This window comes from Amblyomma americanum, chromosome 2 (assembly GCF_052857255.1).
Source record: "Amblyomma americanum isolate KBUSLIRL-KWMA chromosome 2, ASM5285725v1, whole genome shotgun sequence".
NCBI lineage: Eukaryota > Metazoa > Arthropoda > Arachnida > Ixodida > Ixodidae > Amblyomma > Amblyomma americanum.
The window spans coordinates 45,047,475-45,074,094 of NC_135498.1; the positions used below are offsets into that span (position 1 = coordinate 45,047,475).

Consider the following 26,620-nt stretch of genomic DNA (forward strand, 5'->3'; position numbering starts at 1 on the left):
GTAACCAAGACTTCATCTCCTTCCATGTCGTTCCCTACCTTACCCTGATGACCACGACCCGTTATGAACATTTCCAACTACACCGGAACCTGAGCCGTGAGCCCATCCTTGCTACAGCGGACTTTGAACACTTAAAATTCCCATGGAACATAAACTCATTCGCTTGAAGGCACTGTGAGGTTTCCACGACGTTGTTGCTCGCCAGGATTCCTCGTCTCAATCTTTACTTACGCCGTTCTGGGTTCACGCCGTCGCATCTATGTGCGTCATGCGGGGACGTTGAAACGGTAGATCATTTCATCCTCTCCTTCCGGCGGTTCGCACGGCAGGTAATTAAGTTTTTGCAAAATCCTCTCGTTCAGTTAGGGCAGCCGTTTACTCTTCCCGTCCTCCTCTCCTTCAGTGCAACCGTCAAAGGGCATCACCTTAAGCAGGTGTGTGAGCTTCTTCACAGGCATGTTATCGAAACCGGGAAATTTTTGTGTTAACTTCTCGATGCCTTTTACTTTCCTCTCAAAATTATTTTCTTTCTGATTAATTCTTTAATATTTGGTTATTCAACCCACACAGTTTTGTTTCCTCAATTTTCATTCCGATTTGCTCAAGATCTTTCAAAATTCGTTGTCTGTTTTCACATGTTCCTCTATTTATATTTATGAGCAGCTTGAGATAAACCTGGATGAATTTTCGCCTGTTTCGATCTGCACCATACCCTGGCCAATGCCCCACCGTCGGTATGTGCCATCGCTTTTGAGGCAGCAGCAGCAGCAGCAACAACAACAACAAAGGCAACTGCAACGTTATTAACGAAGAACTTGCTAATTTATGTGACACGTTTCTACTTAGTTTTTCACAACGGGATGTTGAAACAAACTGGATTCTGTTTAAAAACAAGATGCAGAGTCTAATACAAACTTATATTTTAAGCGTCACTGTTACTGAGCGATTCTTGACCATGGCCCAACGTAACGTTAAAGCGTCTCACCAACAAGAAAAAGCCACAGTTCCGGACTGCTCCCGGCAGGGGCGTCTGCTACATGCACATGTTGGTGAGTTGCGACGAGAGGTGGGCATCCTCACGAGGGCGAGCCCTCAATGAAGGCGTCCTCACTCTCACCTCATGAGGATTTCACTCGGTGAGGTGAGGGATAGGGAGGATGGGCGCATGAAAATTCGTGCGGAAGAGGGTGAGGGAGGAAAGACATGGTGAGGTGAGGGCGAGGGGATGCAATAAGCACTGTCTGAGGGCGATGGTGGTGGCCCGAACCGTACTCCGTGCTAACGTTTTTTGTCTCTGCAGCCCGTTATGAATTCCGGTTTTAAAGCGCTAATTCTTAGGGTGAAGGTTCCCGGGGTAAAACGTAGTTTCTGCAGCCTGGAGGTACACGAGGCGGACACGAAAGGCGGGGAGCTGCACGCCTTCTCCGTTCTCAGCAAAGTACAACACCGCTGACAATTTGCTATGCCGAAAAAACGCCCTTCTAACTCAAAAAGCCTAGTTTTAAAAATTTTGTAAAATAGTAGGTGAAACACCCTGTATAGTACGCTAACAATGGGGCACTGGCCGGGCCTTACGGGTGGCCGCCGGTCCAACGGGAACCGTGGTACCACCCTCAACATTTTCATCATCAGCCCAGAGCCTGTCAGATGATCAGAGTGTGGAGTAAAACATGTAGAAATTATACCCAGTAAGGCCGTTGAATTCCCAAGTCCTAAACCTTGTTTCCCGGAACGAAGTCCGATTTCATCTCAGTGAGGTTTCAAAGAACTGGCTGCTGCACAAAAAATGCTTCTACGAAATTCTACTCTCTAATCAAAGCTTGCTGGCGGCGTTGGTGTTGAATTCTTTTATTCACAGTGTGAGTAGTTCAGTATAGTCGTATCTTCTTTCTATTTTCGCTGGCATTACGGTATAGGAAAGCGGCGCCGCAGTGTGGTAGGCAAAGCCAACCAGTCTTATACTATGGAAATGAAGCGGCAGCTTAATGGGGCTAAGGCACTAAATTTTAAGGCTATGAAGAGCATGCTGCAGGCTTCTCCTGTATTCAAGGGCACCCATGACGAAGTACTGGATATTACAAACATTTGCAAGTAATTTTAATTCGGCTCCAAAAAGTTCTAAAATGCTCTTTCTCATGATTTGGAGCCATCGCTAGCGCGGCAGTTAATGACGTTACCAATGACGTTACCTCAAAAGAACGAATGCACTACGTCATAGCGCAATAATAATGTGACGTAGATTAGCGTGCCACTGACTGGAGTGCTTCGACCTTTGACTGACTGCGTCGTTGCTCGGTGCCGTCCCTCGCTTGCGAGACTTTTATGTGCGTGTTGTACTAGAAAATATAGCCGGCAGTTTGCACGCTCACGAACCTGTTACGGCGACGTTCAACGTATGAGCGTGTTTGTTCGTGGCAGCCAGCCTTGGAACGCTGCGACCACCATGCCTTTGACCTCCTGCGTGATGGGCTTCTGCCCAAGCAAAGCCGGAGACGGCGCGGTGTTGCATAAGTTCCCTCGGGACAAAGAGCAAAGGGACGCGTGGATAAAGTTTGTTCGTGCCGCCGGGCGGCACTATTGGACACCGGCCAAGAGCAGCGTGCTTTGTTCACTTCACTTTTCGATGGACTCGTACTACAGCACGTATGCGGCCGAGCTTGGGATTCCAACGCAGCGGCGCCTAAGACCCGGTGCTGTGCCGACGGTGTATCCCGCTGCTGCTCGTCGTCTCCTTGCACAAGAAACGGGAGCAACTTCACCGAAGCGTCAGGTGTGTATTATGTTGTTGTTGTTGACCTCACACAATGGCACATACCCACAAGGGGGATTGGCCATAACCAGGCGGTGACTATTTAAATGACCACTTGCATGTGGCAAGCATGGGATTATGTCCGATGGTAATGGCTGTAGCGACGTTTGTTGCCGGTGACTGTAACTCTGGTGTGTTTGATATTTTGCGCAGTGTATCGCTGGCGTTGGCGGCGATCGTGACGGTTCCTGCGACATGCCGGCCATGGACGAAGTATCTTCACGTAAGTTTCGATCGTACCCTAATATGCAAAGTGCCGTAAACACAAAATCCGAACAAATAGATTCGGTCTTTGAAATTCACGATGTTAAGAATCACTACGGCGGAGCAATTGCCAGCAGAATAATCGCGAGGCTAATTTACCAGTAGCTTACAATAACCCCAGCTCAACTTGGCGCACAATTTTATTGATAAATCTATAAATGAACCACTAACAATATAATTTAAGGCGCCGAATTTCCTATCATGTTCTATATGGCTGTTGTGCCATTTTAGGGAGGATGTGGCCACAATTATCTGTTTATACTCGTAGAACTGGCTGACCTGTCTGTGTAGCACAGAAATGAACGAACCACTAGCATGATTGTGGCACACATGTTGCATATGCTGTATGCTCTGTGCGCACAAATTATCAGTTAAACATGCCTCCTAGACTTCTGTGATCATCTTTTCTTCCAGCACTTGGGCATCGCTCCTGCGCGCCATCACCACCTTGTGGAGCCACAGCAGGATTTGCACACAGTTCATTTGACTCCCAGACGCAGTGCTCTGTGCAGGTGTCAGTAAAGGCGACACAGGCCAATTCATATAAAAAAATGAGGAGCATCGGTGTGCAGACAAAAGGTGTGAACTGAACTGTGGGTGCGTATGAAAACAGCTAGCATGTCTGACCTTTATTGAATTTATGTGAAAATCATGTGTGCGCACATGTTTTCATGCTTGCCACTACTGAGCATTGACGAGTTTGGATATGCCAAGGAGTGTGTTTGTGGCGCAGCTTTGCAGTAAGCAGTGTATTATTGCATGAGTAGCAGCGCATGGTTGTTTGCCTGCCATAGGGAATTCTGTAAACTGTTTGTCACCTGACGGCCTGCCTCATTGCTCGAGATGCAAGTGTAAACAAAGACACAAGTAACAGCAACTTTTATGTCTAGGTGAATTGGGAAAGTGGGAAGGCATGCTGTGTGGAGTTATAGAGGCCGTGACTAATGGCGTATTTCAGCTGGTGGTCATGTGCAGAGCTCTGAATCTCATCATCATCAGCCTGACTACGCCCACTGCAGGGCAAAGGCCTCTCCCATGTCTCTCCAATTAACCCTGTCCTAATTGCCAGTTGCATCCGCCCTATGCCTGCAGACTTCTTAATTTCATCCGTCCAACTAACTTTCTGTCGCCCCCTGCTACTCTTGCTTTCTCTTAGAATCCACTCCGTGACCCTTAAGGACCTGCGGTTATCTTGCCTTCGCATTACATGCCCTGCCCAAGCCCATTTTTTCCTCTTGATTTTCGACTAGGATGTCATTAACCTGTGTGCGTTCCCTCACCCACTCTGCCTGCTTCTGGTCTCTTAACGTTACATTTATAATTTTTCTTTCCATGGCTCGCTGTGTTGTCCGTTACTTAAGCTGAACCCTTTTCGTTAGCCTCCACGTTTCTGCCCCCTAGGTGAATACCAGTAAGATGCGGCTGTTACACACAGTGAATCTGTGAAGGAGGAAATAATCTGTCCTGGCCTATAACAACTCGGGATTTGAATCCAATACACCTATTGAAGCACACTTTTCAGTTCATGGAGGATGTAAACATGCTCCAAATCTCTTTTTGGAAAACTCCATAACATACGATACAAGGACTTGAAGTCAGTCCTTTGATAAGTGGCCGTGTTATAGTGTGAGCATACATGGTGTTCAGTGCGGAAAGAGCATGCATGCGCTATCTCATCTTCACATTGTGTTGCCTTTGCATAATGCATTCAAGTGCAGTATCAGGTGATGTGGACAGTTCATTTGCTAGTTGCCTTGGGATGGAGCATATGATTCAGTTGCTAGTGTTGCTTATTTGTGCTCTGATGACTCCTGTGGTAGGTTTTTGTGCTGTAATCTCACTGGAGAGTGCAGTGCTCTTAAGCAACACACTTAGTGCTGATACATTTTTTTTTTTTGGTGGACCCTCTAACAAAACTTAGTGCTTTTCTTCTAGGCGAGTGTTAGACATGCACTACCAGAGCACACTTGTTGCATTATGCATACTTTTTTCTAAGCTGCTGTGTTTCTTTGTTCTTTACTCTTCACACTTCAGCCTTAGTGTGTGTACATTTACAATAGCCTCTAATCTTGCCTTGCAGAATGTCAAACTGACTGCGATTTTCAGACATCGTGCTGCCAGAGGATTGGCAACCTAGGTGCTCCACACCACAGTCACCAGAAATGTGTCACTTTTCATGACTCCAAATATGATACATATGAGCCATCTTTGGAGCACTTGGAAGCGTAAGTGCATCTAATGGCTAAAATTTGATTTTCCCTTCCTGTGCATGGGGTACTGATGTGTTGGTATGTTGGTCAATACACGCTCTTGCGCCACAAAGTTTTGTCAACATATTTGCTCTAAATAGTTGACATTTTTTTAGTAATACATCTGAGAAGCTTTGCCTTGTGCGTGGAAAAATGTGAAGCATGCAACACAAAAAGATAAGTTGTTTTAAAGGCAATATAAATTTCCATTGCAGCTCTGCCACTCAACCGACAACTCCTCGTAAATTCATTGTATATGAGGAAAACCTCCTGCACCTCATGAAATTTTGCAGGCAGTGCCATTTCCAGCAGAGTCATCAGTACAGGTATAGGAACCATTGCTCTCATGCTAAGCTGTTGCAGCACAGTTTTTCTGGAATTTCATTGCTATCATTTTGTCAGTCTGATAACTTCTGTCATTTCTCGTATTTCTAAAATGTCTGCCTAAAAAGACGGCACAGACATATTTCTTGCATGCTATACGTTTCAGTACAAAAGAAACATTTTCATTCGCGTTCAAGCGTCTACAAAAATAGGAGGTTACACTTTGGCCACATAGGTGCTTCACTGATATTTGAATGCAACGTTCATTACAAATGCCAAGGTACAAGTGATCACCCAGTCTGTTTCAGGGTTGTTGAAAACCATATGTGATGGGGGCTTTGTCCTTATGCTACTTGATTTTTTGTCTAACGCTATGTAGAAGTCACACAGTAGGAGCTTTAATCCTGCATTCTAGCATATTTAAAGAACTGTGTGGATGTGTATTATTGTGTGTGCAGGTTATTGGCTCTCTTGCCATTGTGACATCAACGTGCCAGGATGGACACATTTTGAGCTGGCACAGTCAGCCCAAGAAGAAGCGATTTGCCATGGGCAATATTGTTCTGGCTGCCTCAATTCTGTTCACCGGCTCAAGCCCAATACAAGTTCTTAGGTTTTTGCAGAGTGCGGGTATTGCCTGCTTCACAAAGTGGACCTATTACCGCATACAGAAGGTCATTTTGGTCCTGGCTATACACAAGGTGAGCATAATTTGTCTAGCACTGTCTTTGTCTCCACTAGAAAAATAGCTTTCACATAAGCAAGGTCATACAGCTAATGTCACGGATAAATTTTTTAGGCATGTTTTTGGGTGCCTAGTCATGAGAAAAGTGACATTATTTCTTACGTAGCATTATGCTGCCCATTACTATGGGTGTATTGTTATAAGCATTGCATTACAGTTATGGCCTTTTTCCTTTTTTTTTCTCTGGGCCTTTAGCGTTGCTTATGTACTAATATGTCTATTTTTTGCTGCAGCTTCGGGAATGCCAAAAAGGTTCTCTCTTAAACAACTTAAGCACAACTGGTGCCCAGCTGGCAGGTGACAGTCGTGCAGATTCACCAGGCTATTTGCGCGAATTACGGAACATACTCGCTGATGGACACGTCACTAAAACGCATAATTGACGTGCAGCTTGTGCAGGTAAAAGACTTTCCAGTTTTCTCATGTGGAGTGCATCCACTTTGGTCACTTTTAACTATTCTTTCACTTGATCTCCTGTTGCAGTCAAATGAGGTCTTGTGCAGTTCTGCCATGGAGCTGGAGGGATTAAAGAGGGTCCTGAAGGTGCTTGACAGCCAAAAAGTTCGTGTCATTAAACTTGTCACAGACAGGCACACCCAGGTGCGCAGCCACTTGCTGAAAGAGCGACCTGATGTCCCCCACTGCATTGATGCTTGGCATGTAGCCAAAGGTTAGCACCTCACTCTTTCCAGTTCGTCATTGATCTGCTGTCTGCCGGGAGACTGCACTCTGAATGAGCAGTAGTACATGAAGTGCAGCAGGCCAAATAGGGGATGACAGAGGTTGCCGTGTCAGCACTGTAGGAAGCTTTAACTGGTGTAAATACTCTCATCCTGGTGTTCAATCCTGGAAGTTAACTTTCCTTGCAAGCTGTTAATATTGCAAAATTATTGCTACGAAAGAGTACTTCCGCTTTTTTTTTATCATTAAAACATAGGTGTGCTGTTCACCATGCATAGCATTCAAGCTGTGCATACCTGTTGTGTGTTCATATGTGGGTTCTGTCATGCAGATTGATATTTACTTATGAACACCGCCTAACTTTTCAGAGAATTAACAGTGTCCACATGATCATGGAAGACAAACTTTCAGTTGGCTGAGAGCTTTATTGGTGATGCGGGTGTTCTAATTACTGTTTAAACGGCAGCTAAGAATACTTGCTTGGTTTTTTTTTTGTGCAGGGCTAAAAAAGAAGCTGCAGGCTGTATCAAGATCACGAGGCTGCGATCTCATTGGAAAGTGGGTGACGTCAATCATCAACCACTTGTACTTTTCAGTGAAGACTGGTGCAGGCAGAGGTGAGCTTGCGGTGGCCGTTTGGCGATCATTTCTAAACCACGTGCAGAACAAGCACTGTAAGCACAGTGATGAATATCCCAACTGTGACCACGGGGACCTCTTGCCCAGAAAGTGGATCTTGCCAGGTAATTCTGTCGTGTCAAGTAACTTGGCATTTATATTGTAGAGATCTCCTTTTGCTGTTTCAATGCTGGCGGTCCAAATGATTACCCTTGATTGTCATGATCATGATAAAGTGTCTGGTTGATGCGTTGCAAACAAGAGGAATGTAGACCTGCTCATTGGTGCATTCTTCATGATTTACTCTGACAGCCCTTCAAAAGTTTTCCGCTTCTATATAATGCTGTATCCTTCTATTTCATGTGACCAGGCACCGATGCATTTATAAAGCTGAGGGTTATAGTTGAAAACAGCCGCCTGCTTATCGACATCAAGCAGGTGTCAGCGTCATGCCAGACATCGAGCGTGGAGTCATTCCATTCATTGGTCAATAGGCTCGCACTGAAGAGCTTCACATTTTCCTTCTATGGAATGCTGGCAAGGTATGAAAGTATTGATTTCTTTACATACGCATCAGCAATACACTTATATAATTCTGTGCTAGATGTTATAAAGGGCGGCAGTAATGTGTCTAAAATACCTACCTTGGTGTGTTTACAAATTCTTTGTTGTCCATGCAAAAAATATCAATATATCTAACTGTTTGCCATGTTAGGAGCTGAAGAACTACATGAGATGTCTCACTAAAACTACAGCCATGCAGCCTGGTTTAGTTTTATTTAAAACTAATGGAACACCACATGACCGCAGTTTACGAAATGGGACGCGATGTTTTGTACTATACACTTCCTTGTGTTTGCTACTGCGCCAGCTACAATATTTCTGCACGGTGGCGTACAAAACAATACAAAGCCCTAAAGCAGGCATTCTCAGACGGGTCCATGAAACAGCAGGGTTCCTTGAAGCACGTTTTGGGTTTCTCGGAGCATCCGAACATGTTTCTGTCTCAACTTCCTTCTTTCCTTTACCCACTGTTGTGCAAATACTTTTGTGTGAATATCTGCATTGACAGTCATGTCTGCGGCAAGCACGTCAAGGATGTTGGTTCACAGTGGTAACAAGGTAGAGGAGCAAGTAGTGAGTGATCATCTGCACTTACTGAGGCTTTACTCAACATGCTCAGAGCTGCAGAGTCGGCCTGCAGTGACACTGCAGAGAAAACAAAAATTGGCCTTCAATTCAGGTGGCAAATGCACTGTGCTGAGGCACATTGTGTGACAACATTCCACCCATTTATTTGTGATGGGAATGCCATGCTCACAGTGCAGCACGCATGTACCTACAGTCGAGCAGACTTGTAACGGCCAAAGGTACAAAGAAATCTTTCTTAATGCGAAATGAGGGTGGTGTTATGGTCAAAATATGTGTTATGAATATGGCACTGCGTCTTGGATAAAACAGCTGTGGCCACACTGCTCAGTTTTGACAAACGAGGAGGTGCAGCAAACTTGCCCCTGAAGTTATAAAATACCGAGGTGAATGCAAGAAGGCATGTCTCCCGCCAGCATGCTGACGAAAGCTGGTCTCCCAGCTCTTGTAATCTCCCCCAAAGATTGTGCGAGCCCCTAATAAAAAAGTCGGTGTTGAAATTGCTGCTAAGTGACAGCCAAGCATGCCCAGACAGGCTACAAGGTCAGTTGCTGTACACATGTGCAGCAAACTATACCGCACACTGCCAGTGATCAACCACTGGTAGCGGTATAAGAAGTTTGAATGCTGGTCTCGAGATATGTCTGCTGGTCAATCCGATCATGTGGCTTGCACTGCCTACACAATCGGATCTCCACCTTGTGCACTGCTGCCGGTGCAGGCAGTGCACAGACCGCAGCGAGTCTGTGTCACCCTTGTGTAGATCGAAGCAGTGCACGCTGATGAGTGAAAACTGAAATCAGACTTTAGGCGACAGTTTTCGGGTAAAGAATAGGTTCCCACCTGTTTTGAAGGTCTGTGCGGCTGTACCTACTTCCGTGCAAAGGTTGCTTCAAGAACCTAACAACTGCAGCAAGGTGTCGCTTTATTTAAAGTCCAGTACACTGCACAAGTGCTTTACACAAGTATGGCACATACTGTATGTTCTGCATACACATGCACTGTGATCACTTCGTTGATGCCTTTTTCCAACTTTGTTTAGGATTGAAGCTAAGGATGCCTACCTACTAGCAGTTTCCATTAATGCTGCAGTCACTATTGGTATTTTTGCATACCTAAAGCGGCTCGTCTGCAGCAGCGGTCTGAGCCAGGAGCATACGGCCGCACTGGAGAACTTAGAAAATGACTTGATAGGCCCTGCTTTGAAGGAACAGAGGTGCACAACAGACATTTTAGAGAAATGAACACCGCTTTTGTCTGACTTATATTTTGGCTGTAATAAGGCAAGTCGACTTACTATCTTGGGATGGTGTTGCGCACAGGACAAGACGTACACAGGAAAGAACAGAAGTGACAGTTCTGTCATCTTCTGCTCTTTCCTGTGTACATCTTTCGTGTGCTTAATGCCAGCCCAAGAGAGCTATGCACCAACTGGCCCCGCAAGTTCTTCTACATTAATGCACTTACTATGAACTTCGGATGCAACGGACAAAATCCGTGTGAATATCAGGTTCATTTACATGGGCACGACTGTTTAAGTTCTTTTCACATGAAAGCATTCTATGAGGTCAGCTGTGTGTTCATTTTAGCCAATGTTTAGGTAGAGATGTGCACTTCTGACTTTGTGCATGTTCCTGCACAGGACACAACTGGCTGCATTGCATTATAATGAGAACGCAGACAGGTTGCAAGGAAGAACTTCCTTGGGCGAGCAGCGATGGGCAGTCAAATACCCGAAGGGAAGGAAAAGCAAGCCAGTGACATGCCCAGTCAAAGAACCTGCAACCAATGGTGCGTAAAGAGCTCCAGAGGGAAGGAAAAACTTTAATGCCTACGGTTCAGGCACCATAGTTTTCACAGTTTTTTTTCCTTAGGATCGATGCACGATTCAGAACTAATAGGTAAAAAATAATGTCTGATAGTGCTGCAATGCATAAAGAGCTTCAAAATGCACTGTGCCGGTTAACATTGGCACTGTTTGCTGCAAGTGCATGGTTCAGAACTAATAGGTAAGAAAAGATAATGCATGAGAAATGATAATGCAAAAAAAATTACATGCGTGCAGCCAAACAAAAGACTGAAAAAAAAACGATGATCTCACTGAGACTTCTCACCCTGCTGTAGAACAGCCTCAAGGCTGTTTGTTTTCAACTACTTGCAGTAATTTATTTCTGTGACTTCAAACTAAATACTACTTACACCACTGCAGCAGGTACCCCACTTATGATTTTTTTTTTCGCTTGTCTTGTGCAGACTACATTGGGAATCTCCTTGAAATCGTTGAAGAGCTTTTGGACAGCAGCAGCCTTGGCGCTGCACACCTCTGTGCCCTACCTCCACTGCCGCCACCCCTTACAAGCTATTTTGACCCTGTGGACAAGGCCGCACTAGTGCGGGACCACCTCAAGTTTTGCGCCACGAAAAGACAACCCTAGTGTTATTACAGGCACAGATGATGAGAATGTGTGATGTGGTCGCACACACATCTTTTGTGGAGGTGGCAGTTGTCACATATTTCGCACAAGCACGTCTTAACGTCCCAGAGTGCCAGATGGGCTGTGAGAGATGCTGTAGTGAAAGGCTCTGGATTAATTACGTGCAGAGTGTAGAGGTGTTCAGTAAGAAGAGATGCAGTGACGAGAGTATACTGAGGTCTAGAATTAGCCTCGTTTTGAGGAGAAACGCCAAGAGGTCCAACAAGCGAGTCTGAAAAGGGCCGTATTGCATTCAGATTTAGCTGTGGATAACCACCAAGATCGGCAACGCTTTAATTTTCAACAAAGTGAAGCGTTCTTGTTTATGCTGGAAGTAGGTACTGCTCCTCTGCTCTCCAAAGCCTGTTCTTGGACCAGTACCAGTATTGCTTTTACACCTGAACTGTTTTCCTTCAAGCACGAGATAGAGGAACACCTGTGTCTCCTCTTTGGTCACTGGCACCCACTTCATGTGAGAGGCCTTGCTAAGTATGCCGACATTGAGCTTCGCAGCTATTTTTTTGGCAGGCTTCATCAAATATTGATACCAGGTCACCATTTAGAGAAAGTTGTGTATTCTAGCAGTTCAGCCTATAAAGTGGCAGCAAAATATCTTCTTGGAATGTGCCTGAAAACAAAACCAAAGAGAGGCTCCAGGTGAATAATGTTCCTGTTTGTTCACTGACACACACTCAGTGTCATCTGTGCCTTTATATTCATTTTATGTCAGGATCTGATCACGAACTCGTCTCTGTGTGCTTCGCTAGAAAAGGACACTGTATGCCTTTGTCTCAATTGTTGTTAACAGAATAACTGAATAACAAAGAAATGCATTGTTTTTCCAGTAATAGGCCAGCAGTACTTGTGTAGACGCTAAAAAAAACCATGCTGCCGTGCCAAAAAGAACTTGCAAGTGGTCGACAAAAAGTAATTGTCTACACTGCCTTTTGTTATAAAACTAACGATGTAGGCTGTAGATGACCCTCTTGTCACAACTGTTCCAGGAGCAAACCAGCACAAACAAGATCGACTCATCACAAACTTTTTAGAGCCAAGTTAACTTGGGTGGTGCCGGCTTGTCCGAACCACTCAGTGAGATTCTTCGGCTTATGTTGGATGTGTTCCGGATGGTTACTGGAGCAGATTTCAAGGCAAGGATAAGGTATTCAGGGGCAGCTAAAAGTCAGATGGGGAGGTGAAGCTAAGAAATTTGCTGGGATACAGTGGCCATGTGTAGAGCCAAACAGGAATAATTGAAGATTGTTGGGAAAGGGCTGGGTCACGCAACAGACAATCCAGCCCATCGGAAGCTACTGGAATATGTAGGAGTGGTTGCATGTTATGCCTACAGTCTTATACTCCATCTCGCAAGATGTTTGCAGCACTACGGAAGGCAGAGCTCTCTTGTGCAAGCATAGTCCCTCAAATATTTGAGGACTGTTAACCAAACAACAAGCACAGCAATTCAAAACATATTTTGGACTGATAGATTTAAATAGTAGAGAGTGTTTCAATCACTGCTGAAATTAACAAAGCTCGTGCAGACACAGCTCTGCAGACACCTGCTGCGAGCTAGTGATGCGTCGCCATTTGTCTACATGGTGTCGGCTTTGTCGCTTGTGTGTACTACACCGACAGTGCGCTGTTTTCCTAAGCAGGCGAAGCAGTTGGCTTCTTTAAGCGCTTCACGTAGTATGCGGGGGTAGTTCAACTACGAATGCGCTCATCAAGAGGGCGACAAAACTCACCCAGGGGAGCAAGCGAATGCTTCACCAGTGGACAATGGGCCGAGCGTTGTCACATAAAAAGCCGGCAATGTTATAGTGATGGACTATGAGCCATACGATTCTGTGCAACAGGATAAAGTGCCACGGATGGGCCTCAAAAAGGGTATACAGGCTTGGCTGTCCGGAAAAGGTGTCGCATGGAGCAGCAAAATGATGAAGGCCGTGCTCGTGAAACTTGTCAACAGCGTGAACACAGGTGCGGACCGATACCGTGTGGACTCCATCGCTGCAGCTGCTGGCCATCCGCTGCCAACCGAACCCGATTTAGCTTGTTTAGAGCGACGGCAAGGGTTTCATGGCCAGTCAAAACAAGACGTTTTTGCTCCAAGACGTGGAGCCTCTTGTTTGGCAAGACATCATGCAAGTGATTGCTGAGAAATGGAAGAATTATGTGCAGCATGTTATCAATGAGAAAGATATGATGACAAAACTGGACCACATCATCGACATTGTTGTTGACCAAGGACTGGCGATTGTTGTCAACCTGGGAGACGACACAACCAGCAGTGCTGAATGGAGTTGTGATGAGGATGATGAGATGAGCCCCTTTAATGTGCTAACGTGGTTCCTTATATCAGCGTGCTCAAGTCGGAGCCATTCAGTACTGTTGCAGTGAGAGTAACGAAAATGAGAACATCGTCTCTGATGAGATATGGCAGATGCCGTAGTGGAGGGCTCGGGATGTATTTTGACTTCTTGTGCGTCGGCTTTTTCACAGCACATGGGCTTGTTTTTGCGTTTCACCAGCATCGGCATTCAGCTGCCCCTGCCTGCATTCGATCCAGCTTACTAGTGCAGTGACCACACTGGAATAAATAAAATAATAGGTCCGTTCGATTCGCCTGCACTACGTGAACAAGTTCTCGCGGTGCTGCACTTCGCCATTCGTTCCAGCGGTGCAAGATGGTGTCGTCTGCACGATGCCAGTCGTTTAAAAAAAGTGCAGACGTTGTGCAAGTCTAGTTCAGGAAAGTTCAGGAAAACTGTGCACCTCCTCAGTGGTCGGTGTTGAAATGGTGCAGCTGCAGCCGCCATGGAAGCAGATGATGGCTTGTGTTTTCCGATAAACGGCGGTGATTCTCAAATTATTCCACTCGTCGATGAGAACGCTGCCTCAAACAGGCCCACCAACTCTTATGGAACGTAATTGGCCACCCGAGAATGTGGCGACGGAGGTGGGGAAGGTGGCCCTGGCCGGCACTTTGCATCTCTTGACCATCGTGCCCGCGACGGGCCCATCAGCAGCGTCTTTCCTTTGTACTAATAAAGTTATATTAGTACTCGAAGCCAGTTATGTTAACTAAAAAGTAAACGCGTGCAGCGTATGATGCACGTTGTTGCAACAACTGCTTAACATGCAAGTCTGCGCACACACTTCAGTCGTGTTCAGTAGAACACACGTGCGTTTCGCTTAGCTGCCGCGAATTTGCATCGAGGCTGATTCATGGAAACACTTCGCTGCGATGTGGTATTTGAAAATTCTTCACACGGTTTGAGATGCTAGTGGCCATTGATTTGGGCACTACGCTGCTGGCTGCAATTTGGTGGCGACACCCAGGCTAGCAGACGAACAAATCTGCACTCCACCATTCGTTTTGGAAGCAGCCAGTGCAGAGCAGCACTTCAACTGCTGGAACTGGCGCTGCACGCTCGCGGAACTTAACAGAACTGGTGCAGAGATTGCAGGCAAATCGAATGGACTTTATATGCACATGACAGGAACATTGAAAATAAGTGTGACGTGGCAACAGAGAAACTCATATGAATAGATGCTGACAAAAAAGTGGGGCCAGTTCCTTTGGAATGGGCGTTCGCCTGTCCAAAAACAAACAAGAAAATAAAAGACATCAAGCGCAACCTGTTGGAAATAGAAGCTAACTTCTAGTATGCCTTCATTCAGATGGATTGAGCTGCCCATCAGTAATTGGTGGGGCGACAGGCACGTAGGGACACAGTAATGTAGTGCATGCTGTTCTGATTGGACGTGAGAACTCTACCTTTTGTAGTGCTGCAAACATCTTGTGAAACTGAGTATAGGCAGTATTTTGAAGTGCTCGTGTCTCAGTTTTTGCTTCATATTGTGCTCTACACGTTGGTACCGTAGCATTGGACCAGCTGCCAAAGGGTCCATTATTTTTGAAAGTGCATTTTTATGTCATGGCACAGATCACCATGTCTGTGAATTGTCTGATTGTTGTGCCGTATGCAGCTTGCTCAGCTTCCGTTTCATCCTTTTATTATTATTGAAATAGCATTGCATGATGTTATGTCATGTGCATGGTACCTCTTTTTTATGCCTTTTCTGCTTTGTGTATTGTTGCCATGGCAGAGTACCAGATCCCATGATTACAGGATGTGGTGCAAAAAGACGAAAACGAACAAAAATGCAGACAGGACTGGTGCTGAACTATCACCATCAGTTTATTCAGAGCGAATGGCTGCTCATAAACACGACCTCAATCCACCTCACAGCAAGGAAACACGAGTAAAAAAACAAGCATAGGCAAAACGAAACATGCCGTGTACTGTGCGATGTCAGTGCACGTTAAAGAACCCAAAGTGGTCGAAATTTCCGGAGCCCTTCACTACGGCATCCCTCGTAGCCTAAGTCGCTTTGGGACGTTAAACCCCCATAAACCGTAAAGCAAAACGAAACATCAGATCAGTACAGATCCATCGAAAACGTAAAAGACGTTTTGTCATGAGTATAGCAAGAAATCGGAACCGAGTGTGGCCAATAGAAACCCGAGCCAATGACCATATGATGACAAGTAAAGCTGGAGGGAAGAGCAAGGCTTTAAAACTGCGGTGTCAAGTACATCGAAGAAAAAGCAGAGTAACATGTATAAACAGTTTCGATTATGGTAGGCAGGCAACAGCAAAAGCTAAGTCAAAACTGCAACCGCTAGAACAAAGAACACAGGCCCCCTTCAGCCAACACAAAAGAAATGCAGACAAGAATAATTGCAAAGGCGGTGTCAGTGCATCACAGCAAAGGCAGGGCCAACTTGGAACCACTCTAAAAAACTAAATTCGTTGTCAGTTGGTAAGATGATGGAGTGCTTACGCATAGTTCTCCAGCTTTGGCATTCAGCATATTCTTAGCGATTAGTCTTTTCAATTTCCGTCCCAAGCACTGGGTATATTTCTCATACTTTTATACAGTGGCTCGCACCCTTATCATGTCTTACAGCAGTTATCCAGATGACCACTGGCTTTTTTGAGTACAAGCTGATAATGTTCAGTAATCTCTCATTGAGGCATCTGCAGGTTGGGCTGATGTGCACACTTCCACACATTAAAGGCATCTCATAGATAGCACTCATGACAAAGACCATGAATAGATCGACGCATTTTATTGAGCAAGGCTTTTTCCTTGGTTTTGCCAGCAAAGTGCACACTGCGACTGGAAACACACTATCAACATTGTTGCACTTCACTGTCATCTTTAAGTTGTGAGACAGTTTATGAAAGTACGTGATTGCAGCCAAAGGCCATATTTCTGTTTGTTCTTGCTTTTTTCCCTCCTTGCCATTTGCTTTGAGCTTCTGAAGTAGGCTCTCAGAAATGGTGTGCAAAAGTTCGGATGTGTAGGCAGCGCTGTACAACTACTGTTGGTAAGTCTAGCCCACTTATAACAGTTGCAGATGTGACGAACGCTCGGTTATTACGAACAACAGCAGTGCCACTGTCAAAATATGCGTAAAGGCAGTGGCTGGAATCAATTCTCAGATACAACAAATACCTGTGGCTGCAAAACTCGATTACAGTGGCCGAGGAGTCACTGTAAACTTTGCCTCGCAATCAAAAATCACCACTTCTTGCTGGAGTGGAGCGCAGTGCGTGCTTCCTAGCCTTCTTGTCACCCGCTTCTCACTTTTTCTAGCCTCCTCGTTACCCGCTTCTCACTTTTTACGGAAATAACGCAGTGACCCAGGAAAGTAAGCACAATAAAAACAAATGAAGAGTACAGACTGTATTGATTGCAACGAAATCTTTTTGCTTGATGTGGCCGTCAAAAATGCATGCCTTGAGAGGCGATGCCTAGCGCTGGTAAGCTGGAGGCGCACCAGCACCAAATTCTAGAGGCCCGTGTGCTGTACGATGTCAGTGCACGTTAAAGATCCCCAGGTGGTCTAAATTTCCGGAGCCTTTCACTACGGCGTCTCTCATAGCCTGAGTCGCTTTGGGACGTTAAACCCCATAAACCAAACGTGATTGCGATGATTGTATAAATGTGACGCAATGTTCTAATAAACTAGTTGAAGTTCCGCGCTCTGTCCTGTTGGTTTCTTCCTCGTCGCTTGTCTTTTTTGCGCGGTTTCAAGATGCACTCTACCAAACCTGAACAGTATGTCACACGTACACATTAGTTCTCATCATAGCCACTATGACTCTCCAGAAATTTGTTTTAGTGTTCTTAGAACATTTCGTGAAGTTGTCTATTGCAGTATGTATAACATACCAAATTTTGAAAGTGCAGGTAAAGATATAACTGGATGGTACAAGTTCTACTCGCAACTAGGTTTATTCAGAAACTTTTTGAGAACAGCCCGCCTGTGCAGTTGCAGTCAACATTGACTTGCATTGTGTAATTCCCAGTTGTCGCATCCCATGTCTTTACCCGCACTTTAAAAATTTGGTATGCTGTACGAAGGCTTTGATGCTGGCATTGAAGGAACTTGCCTCAAGTACCTGACTCCATGTCATGATGACAAAGATTTGTACCATTTCAGAAATGCCTATCACCCATATGCGTTTGAAACGAAAACATCTTCAACGGAAGTCCGTCTGGTTGGGCTCTTGAGATAGTTGAGAGAAAACTGACGCCAACCAATATTTTACCTTTGCCCAACGTTTCGGGACCAACTGGGTCCCTTCGGTCGGTCCCTGCAAGTTGCGAAAGGAGAAAGACAAGGCAAGTAGACCGCCTGGTGACGTCTCTAGCTTTGTCACCAACCTATCATCGAGATCGCTGTCTGCAAACGAGACTTCTGCCTTGGCGAAAGGCCACGGGTTCAACACCACGTCAGCTGGGCACCGAGAAGAGAAAAGTCAATATGCTCCTCCGAAGTGGAGAAAAAAGAAGCCACCGTTTTCGCCGACATACAGAAGAATGGCTGCACACGTGGCTTTATTCAACGCGTTGGTCGCCGTCAGGCTCGGAGCACAGGGGGTCAACCAACAGTGAAACAACGAAAAGCGCGCTCGTGCTTCCATACGTGAGGGGAACCAGCGAGGCACTTGCTCGCATTCTGGGAAAACATGGAATCCATGTGGCTCACAAACCTGTTTCGACAATAAGCCGCTTCCACGACCAAAGGATCGCGTCCCCAGAGAAAAAGAACTGGGTGTCGTTTACAAAATCCCATGCTCCAGGTGCTTGGCTTCATACATCGGCGAAACGAAAAACCTTCACCAAAGAATAAGGCAACGCAAAAATGACATCCGGCTCATGAATTCAGGAGCCAACCCCCTCGCCGAACACTGCGATCGCGCCGACCACCGAATAGCCTTCGAAATGGTGAGCTTCTTGGCCGTCGAGCCAAACCTGTTCAAAAGGCGACATGCCTAGGCATGGCACATCCAGCTCGCAAAGGCGGTGATGAATAGGACTCCAGGAATGCTCCCTGCCGTGTACGTGAGTGGATTGCGCCACATGCTAACAAAGGGCGAGCGAAGGCAGCACCCCGCTGCTGCTGGCACACTTTACTCACCCATGAAGAAGGGACCGAGTTGGTCCCGAAATGTTGGGCAAACTTAAAAAAAAATATTGGTTGGCGTCTGTTTTCTCTCAGCTAACGCATATGCGTCTTCTGTGGTCTGAATAGATGAAAATGGTTCAGTGCTACTTCAGAAATGTAGAGGGGATGTAGCCACAGCATGCTGTTGGCTGAATGTGGCAAGGCATTGTGCACAAAATGCCTTAGACAATACTGTTTGACCGAGTGAGACTACAAACTCTGCTTTGCAGGGAAGATCAAAACACCTTCAGTGAAGAGTTAGACCAAAGACTGAAAAGCACGGTCTAGCTTTTTTTGTGGCTGAATCCTGAGCGCACTCCTTTACTATATAGCGTTTTCCTTCTCGGCTCTGACAGGCACCTTTGTGACGAGGGAGAGAACTGGCTTTTACAGTATGTTAAAGCATTTTTCTGTGAGCACAGCCACCTTACAATTGATATTGTGGAGGTGTGACGTATCTATCAGATACACTGTCCATTAACTGTGTGATAAAGGTGGGGCTCTCTGCTGCAGCTTTGGCATGCAATTTGAACAGGCGAACTGTAACATGTTAGAGAGCTTTTGTTACTGCTTAATCCCTCACATACCTTTCATCCATGTTTTACTATTTGCTCTATCATTTTCTGCTTTGTGCATTGTCACAATGATGTATTCAGCTGACAATAGGTAGTTATTGTTACAGATGTCTTCTTGCTTCATGGAACAAACTGTTACTCTGCATGTTCTTTACATGTTAATCTGCTTATAATGTGTCTAGCTCTGTGACGGTTGAAGAAGCAATTTTGTAGTTTTGTATTGGTTGCATTGCAAGGTACAGACTTCTTACGTACACCACAAAAGAACTTGTCACCAAATTTGTTCTTACAGTTAGGGTGAAATGATTGGGAAATGGGACTTTGACCCCACCTTGAGAAGTCGAAAATACCTTCTGCCATGGCGCTCTTTGGCCTTAGCTGCCCTTGCACCATAAAAATCCATAATCATCATCATTTGTTCTTACTGGCACTTGTTAAATCACTGGGCTAGCTTACTGTTACATGTATGTAGCAATGACAATATCGTGATCCAAAAAACGCTAATTAAATTGGCATAAGAAAAAGGAGCAGACAGGCAACATTTCATTGCAATTTGTCACTTATGAAAACCAGCCTCTGTGCTTAGTCCTGCTCTTTACCCAAGTGTTAGAGATGCCCATTGTTGTTAGCTTGCATAGGAAAAGACTGGTTGCACTTCACATGGCCTCTCTTTTGTTGTATGAAGTAACGAGAGGTTCTTGCTGTCTCATAGCGGAACTAAACACGAATGTGGGGATAACTTCTTCACATGCCCTAAAAGAAGTTAGGGTGTGTCATAACATTCACCATGACGAATACATGTGCTGTGCACCCTCATAGCAGTCATAGCTAGAGCAATGTGATGAAAAGAAATAGAGCACTTGGTATGGTGCGATGTATTGGTGTGAGGCACAAGGTCCTGCGGGAACAACCTGCCAATGTTCAGTACACTTGAGAGCATCATACAGTACCCACTTTTTATCACTGTTGAGCACTGCATCAAATGTGGATGCATTGCAGAGCCGCAAGAGCAATCACAAACAGGCTGGCATCACCCATAGTTGCTACTTGGCTTTCAAAAGTTTGGGGTGCCGTCTGTCTGAACGCCTACTCAATGTATAATTGTTTCGTCAGAAACCTGGAACTGTGCAAGAAGCTCACCACCTGTTTGACTTCGGTCCTCTTCTACTGCAGCTTTTTGAATCTAGCCCATGTGCTGAGGCACAGTGCATGGGGTGTGCAATAAAGGAGATTTCTCAAACCGAACTTCTGGAAGCAATGCTTGGTAGTGCATTCACTCAGAGCAGTAATTCTAAAGGCGTAACACATTCGTGAATTGTTTAAGCTGCTGACAAGTACATGTCGGATTCAAACAGCAGAGCAGAAGCAGAGCCGATTCTGTCTTCACCACTGCTCGAGCTATGACTGCTGTGAGAATACAACATGCATCTATTACCAGTGGCAAATGTTTCCACCATCATTCAGACAGCTTTTTTTGGTTACGTTACTGCTGTCATATTTTAATGCATATTGAGGTGGAGATGAGTTGTGACCATCATGAATGCAAACATGAAATAAAGCAATACTGCAGTTCTGGAGTGTATTCTTGCAAGTGAAACAAGTTTATTCTTACTCTGGATATTTGAATCCCGCATAGCGGGCTGTTAGAAACGCAGTCCTTATTTTATTGACCGTGCAGCTTTGCAGTGCCCTGCGATTTCTGCAACACAGGTAAACACATATCCAAATTGCCGGTAGGCGGTGTACATATACCTCCTAAAGAGACAAAAAAAGTACATATTAGTAGGCATCTGCGACTAGGCTGGCAAGGCATTACCACAGACATCACTAAGTGTTGACAGCTTGCTATATCGGCATGACAGGCCTTGTATAGAGGATTTGTTATGAACAGTAGGCAGCAGAAAATAGCATGCATGCATGGTGTTTTCCTTGCCTATGCTCAGTATATATGTAAAAATTCAGATTTACTAACGAAACCCGGATGAGTGACTCGTATGCTTGCAGTCAATGTATTTAGTGAATTACGCTTGTATCATGAAGCTATAGCGCTGTAGAGAACACAAATAAAATCCAAGTGGCATCTATGACATTCTGCACTGCGTAAAAATAAAATATAAATATAATTTACATTACAAAATCAAGCTGCTGTATCGTTGGGGCGCATGTAAAACTCGCGATACGTCCGTGAGAGGTCCTGCAGCATAAGCGCATGCGCTCATACGTACGTGTGGATATCAGGTGCGTCGACAAGCGAAGGCCTGTCCTCTCTTGGCGTATAATACGCGAGCTCTACAGCATGCACGTTGAGGCACGCGTTTACAAAAGTGGGGTGGTCGGTCACACACTCGGCCCTTTCCGGCACTCGGGCTGCCACCTTTGGAATTTCGCGGCAACACAGCGATTCTTGATTGTTTCCATGGGCTTGGTTCGTTTCCATTGGTTCTCTCATAGCCTGAGTCGCTTTGGGACGTTAAACACCCCATAAGCCAAAAATAAAAAACCATGGCTGACACCGACCACAGGTGCACCTGCTATAAATACGAATTTTATCGTATCTCGGACTCTACCACATATCACGCGGACAGAAAACTTAAGAATTTAGGCGCCATCCTCTTACTTGTGTACATACGTACTCGCGAGTAAATATGACCGCAAAGCGACAGATATTACATCTTTTTTACCGCTCGCGGCAACTGCAACGACAAACTATAGTGCGGGCAGAAATATGGGAAGGAAACCCCTCTAGTCGAAACGTTGGCTAAGCGTCCCAAGCTCCCCACTTCATTGTTCAGTTTGCTTTGGTTATTCATTGCGGAAACTCAGCATACATTCTCGTTATAAGTTTCAACAACCTACCTACCAGCTGTGCGATAGCGCGCTACAGAAATTGCCCTCACACCAGCCGTCACTCGGAAGTGGCCTCACTATACCGAGATTTGTTTCCTCGGCCAGGGTGTCCGATATGTAAACACGAGGACATTGAAGCCGACATTCATCACTTACTGTGGGACTGCACAGCTCTCAAGCCTGCAAGGATCCGGCACCTGATGGTAGCGGGCCTTTCGCCAAGCAACCCTGCTTCATACATTGCCTGGGCGCAGGGACCGCACCATCGTTCTTTACTACCCTTTTTCCATTCATTTAATCTCTACGACATCATTCATCACACCTTCACCCATCATTGGTGCCCTGGGGCAATAAATTTCTCTTAAAAAAATATTCACAAGAGCACTTGCCGATCATGATCTTCTTGAGCACAAAGACATTCACAGCACGACGAGACAAAGGGCCTAATGGTAATATAGCATACGCCGCTTACATTGGAAAACAGCACAGTGTACAAAAATGTCAACGATAGTGCCTTACCAGTCAACGCTGACCCGCCGCTCAACTTGTTGTTGTTGTTGTCCTCACACAATGGCACATACCCACAAGGGGGATTGGCCATAACCAGGCGGTGACTATTTAAATGACCAGTTGCGTGTGGCAAGCATGGGATGACCTACCAAAATTTGGATCGCACAGTTTCCGTAGCCGAGGTGGTTGCAGAAAGGAGGTCAGGGGGGTCATACAAACTAAAATTTAGGCAAAGAAGGGGTAGGGATTACTATAAGTGGTTGTAAAAACAGAAATACAGAAGCTGATAATGGGATGGGCAGGACGAAAGCTCATGATGGTAGACGTTTTGATTCTAGGAGATAATTTTGAACGGCAGAGCAAACATTACCATTGGTATGGCCAAGCATAGAAGCGCCAAGAGACAGAACAACCGCAGAAGACAGGCGCAAACTGAGATTCTGTATCTTCATCGCTGGAAGCGGGTCGAATCTGAAGTGGTTTGTGGGATCGTGAACAGAGACATCTTCCCGGTCGTCCTCGCTGCTTCCGTCAAAAAAAAAGAAAGAAAAAAAGTCGATGTACTCGTCGAAATCCGAAGACGACGCGTCTTCGTCGAAATCTCGCTCACTGCGACATGGCGATGTGACTGTCAGTGGTCGCTTGTCTGCTTATGCTGGCGCAGCACGTGCGTGCGAGAGCAGACGATGCAGCACGGTGTACGTTTGAGTCCCACGTGACCAAGGCGGCCTGCGCAATTCCTTGATCATGACGTCACAGCACAAACTGCCACCCAGAAACCGAAACCACCGAGTTTAATAATGGGATAAAAATTATTTACCGGCCATATATAATTCCTACAGGGCGTATCATGCTTCCTGAAGCAGTAAGCAACGGTTGAAACAAAGAACGCACAAACGAAAAATGTGGCGTCTCCACCCCTTTAACCATCTTAATTTGAATCATTTCTCGCTCCGCCTTGCATTGTACGACGTGCTAAAAAGAAAAAAACTGTACTGCTTTCCAAATAACAAGAACATCCCTTGGTTTATTTCTATCCCCGCGGGTGAGACGTGTGACCACGTAATCGCGCACCTGATTTTGTGAACTAAATTTTTTTGCAGGCATGGTATATAGGGAATTGACGCTCAGCGTTTAATTGGGTAAAGCGTACACGTGCAAGCAAAAAAAAATCATGGGCGGTTTAGCTTGGGGTGAACCACGAATTATCGCTATCGCGCGCAAGCACCACGAGCCCTGTTCTTGCATGGTTTTATCTTTACTTTCTATGCTTTTGGTTGACCTGAACTAGCTTACTTTGGTTTATATATCTAATGATGTAAGTTCGCGAGATATTGCATCATTTTAGACGTACTGCAGTGGAATTGGTTATTCTCTAGATTCACAGATCCCAGGGTAACCTGATTCCGCTCCTGGCGCAGAGGTACAGCGGTTAAGCTGTGCCACTGCCCTGCGATGGCAGGTGCTGTCATCGGTGGGGCTTGTGAGATCCATGTTGTTCCTGAGGAATCTCTAGCGACTAATCATTGATTGAACTGCCACGGTGGGCAGTTTGCTCGCAATCCGGTGGACAGCTTGTGATGACGTTACAGCGTCACGTGGCCAAGGCGGCCCACGTACGTGCTAGAAGCAGGCTTCGGAAAGACAGACAACCGCTTTTCGGCAGAGTGAAAACGTTAGGGCATTAAAATGGCAACCACAGGAATCGTTCACTCCAGACTCTAGGAGTTGGTGATTACGATTAGTCAGAAAATGCTGCATTTTAGCGAACCGTTTTATTTTCAAGTGGCCTGAATAATGTTTTATTTCAAGCGGCAGCATAAGATCCCCACTGCAGCGGAAGGCCGGCATCGCACTGGGGAAAGACAGTAATTAATGAAATAAAAAAAAGTCATAACTGGGGGAGCGGGATGCGAACCCGTTGCGGCGCTAAAAACTCAGTTCCGCTGGCCGCTGCTTCAGACCACTACGCCATCGCCACAGCAATTTTAAAGAATGGTATTCATTACGTCAAAATATATTTTATTTACATTAAATTATTAACAAAGCTTTCAGGAAACCCCACGAAACACATCGCAAAAAGACAGAGCAACAGAGCAGCAGACGCGAGGTAAGGCTGAGCACATAACCAAGGGAGAGTGCTACTCCGGTTTAAAGTTGGTCGGTTCACACACTCCCCTCAGATGAAGCAGTTAGGAGAAATCTTAATTAACAACCTCCCTGTATACGAACTGCCAAGCTCTCGCTGTGCTTGTAATGTCGATCGTCGTCACGTACCCGCGTTTACGCGTGTTAAACTCCCAATCTCCCACGCTGTAGTTCGAAAGCGTGGTCTTCATCATCTTTCACCCGTGCGCGTGCAATCATATGGAACGAGCATGCTGCAAGCCGCACGAAATGGCGGGAGATTAGAAGCAGTGAAATTCAGAAGTCCCAGTGCTATCGCAATGTCATCGGGTAATGGTAATTTAGCGACCTACAAACTTTCCTTGTTCTGAGTCTATTCTGTGCTTAGCATTTATTGTAATTGTCGTGGTAAACGCTACTGCATTGTTTTCTAAATAATCTTTCTCTACACAGACACAACAACGCGCTGACTCAATTTAGCAGTTCATATCGATAACAATGAAAGGAAGGAGCTAGTGAAGCGAGGCAGTCCATTAACGAGCTAGCGGTAAGAGGGAAAATAGAGGAATTCAGTATATCGCTGCAGAACAGATATTCAGCTTTTAATAAGGAATACGACCTTAATGTTCATACAATGAACGATAATCTGACAGCTATCATTACGGAGTGCGCAGTAGAAGTATAGCGGTAGGACGGTTCGACAGGATACCAGCAAGATACCTCAGGGAGGCGAAAAATTTAAGAAACGTCAAAGCATCACAGCGTCTAACACTACAGACAGAATAGAACTAGTAGAGCTATGGAAGTTAATAAATAAGCGCAAGGATAGCCGACATCAGGAAGTTTAATATCGAGAGAATCGAGCATGCTCTAAAGAACGGAGGTAGCCTAAAATCGGTGAATAGGAAATTAGGCATAGGTAAAAACCAGACACAGCAGAGGAGAGCACACCTAGAAATTCTTACTAAACACTTACTACAAAGTACTAAACACTTACTACAAAGAGAGGCCCAACAGGGCCTCACTTTGTCGGTTCCCCTCTTCCTCTCTTTCAGCGCGAGCGCCAGTGGTTTTGCATTGCATCAAGTTTGCGAGTACGTCCACAATTATATAACAGCTACCAGCAGATTCCCTTGCTAAATGTTTCAAAAATTTCCGAATTTAAAAGACCGTTTGGGTATTTTCATACCCCGCCGCGGTGGCTCAGTGGTTAGGGCGCTCGACTACTGATCCGGAGTTCCCGGGTTCGAACCCGACCGCGGCGGCTGCGTTTTTATGGAGGAAAAACGCTAAGGCGCCCGTGTGCTGTGCGATGTCAGTGCACGTTAAAGATCCCCAGGTGGTCGAAATTATTCCGGAGACCTCCACTACGGCACCTCTTCTTCCTTTCTTATTTCACTCCCTCCTTTATCCCTTCCCTTACGGCGCGGTTCAGGTGTCCAACGATATATGAGAAAGATACTGCGCCATTTCCTTTCCCCTAAAACCAATTATTTTTATTTATTATTTTTTCATATATTTAATTCACAGATATTCTCTCCCGATATTTTGATTTTTTCCTTTTCTTTTTAATTACTCTGAAATTTCACCCAAGGCACAACCATTATTAGCTTGGCACAAGTCTACTCGGCCTATTCTAAGAGGTCTCCCCACTGAACCCTGGCCAATCCCCCCGTCGTGGGCATGTGCCACGTTACGACGGCAACAACAACAAAAA

At 45.5% G+C, this 26,620-nt stretch overlaps 2 protein-coding genes across 3 annotated transcripts; both read left to right on the forward strand.

Moving 5' to 3' along the window:
* Positions 1–2,251: 2,251 nt before the first annotated feature.
* On the forward strand, positions 2,252–6,347 carry LOC144118530 (THAP domain-containing protein 10-like). Its single transcript, XM_077651448.1, has 6 exons — positions 2,252–2,770; positions 2,963–3,032; positions 3,488–3,670; positions 5,154–5,298; positions 5,538–5,648; positions 6,105–6,347. Exons 1-3 carry the CDS (start codon positions 2,396–2,398, stop codon positions 3,661–3,663), a joined length of 621 nt encoding a protein of 206 aa, XP_077507574.1. The 5' UTR covers positions 2,252–2,395; the 3' UTR covers positions 3,664–3,670; positions 5,154–5,298; positions 5,538–5,648; positions 6,105–6,347.
* Positions 6,348–6,624: 277 nt separating this feature from the next.
* LOC144118531 (uncharacterized) lies at positions 6,625–8,451 on the forward strand. Of its 2 annotated transcripts, XM_077651449.1 has the most exons (4): positions 6,625–6,790; positions 6,875–7,061; positions 7,573–7,689; positions 8,061–8,451. In XM_077651449.1, exons 1-4 carry the CDS (start codon positions 6,746–6,748, stop codon positions 8,387–8,389), a joined length of 678 nt encoding a protein of 225 aa, XP_077507575.1. In that variant the 5' UTR covers positions 6,625–6,745; the 3' UTR covers positions 8,390–8,451. The 2 variants fall into 2 exon arrangements, with proteins under 2 accessions (XP_077507575.1, XP_077507576.1); XM_077651450.1 differs by lacking the exon at positions 8,061–8,451 and having other exon boundaries at positions 7,573–8,046.
* The last annotated feature ends 18,169 nt before the right edge of the window (positions 8,452–26,620 follow it).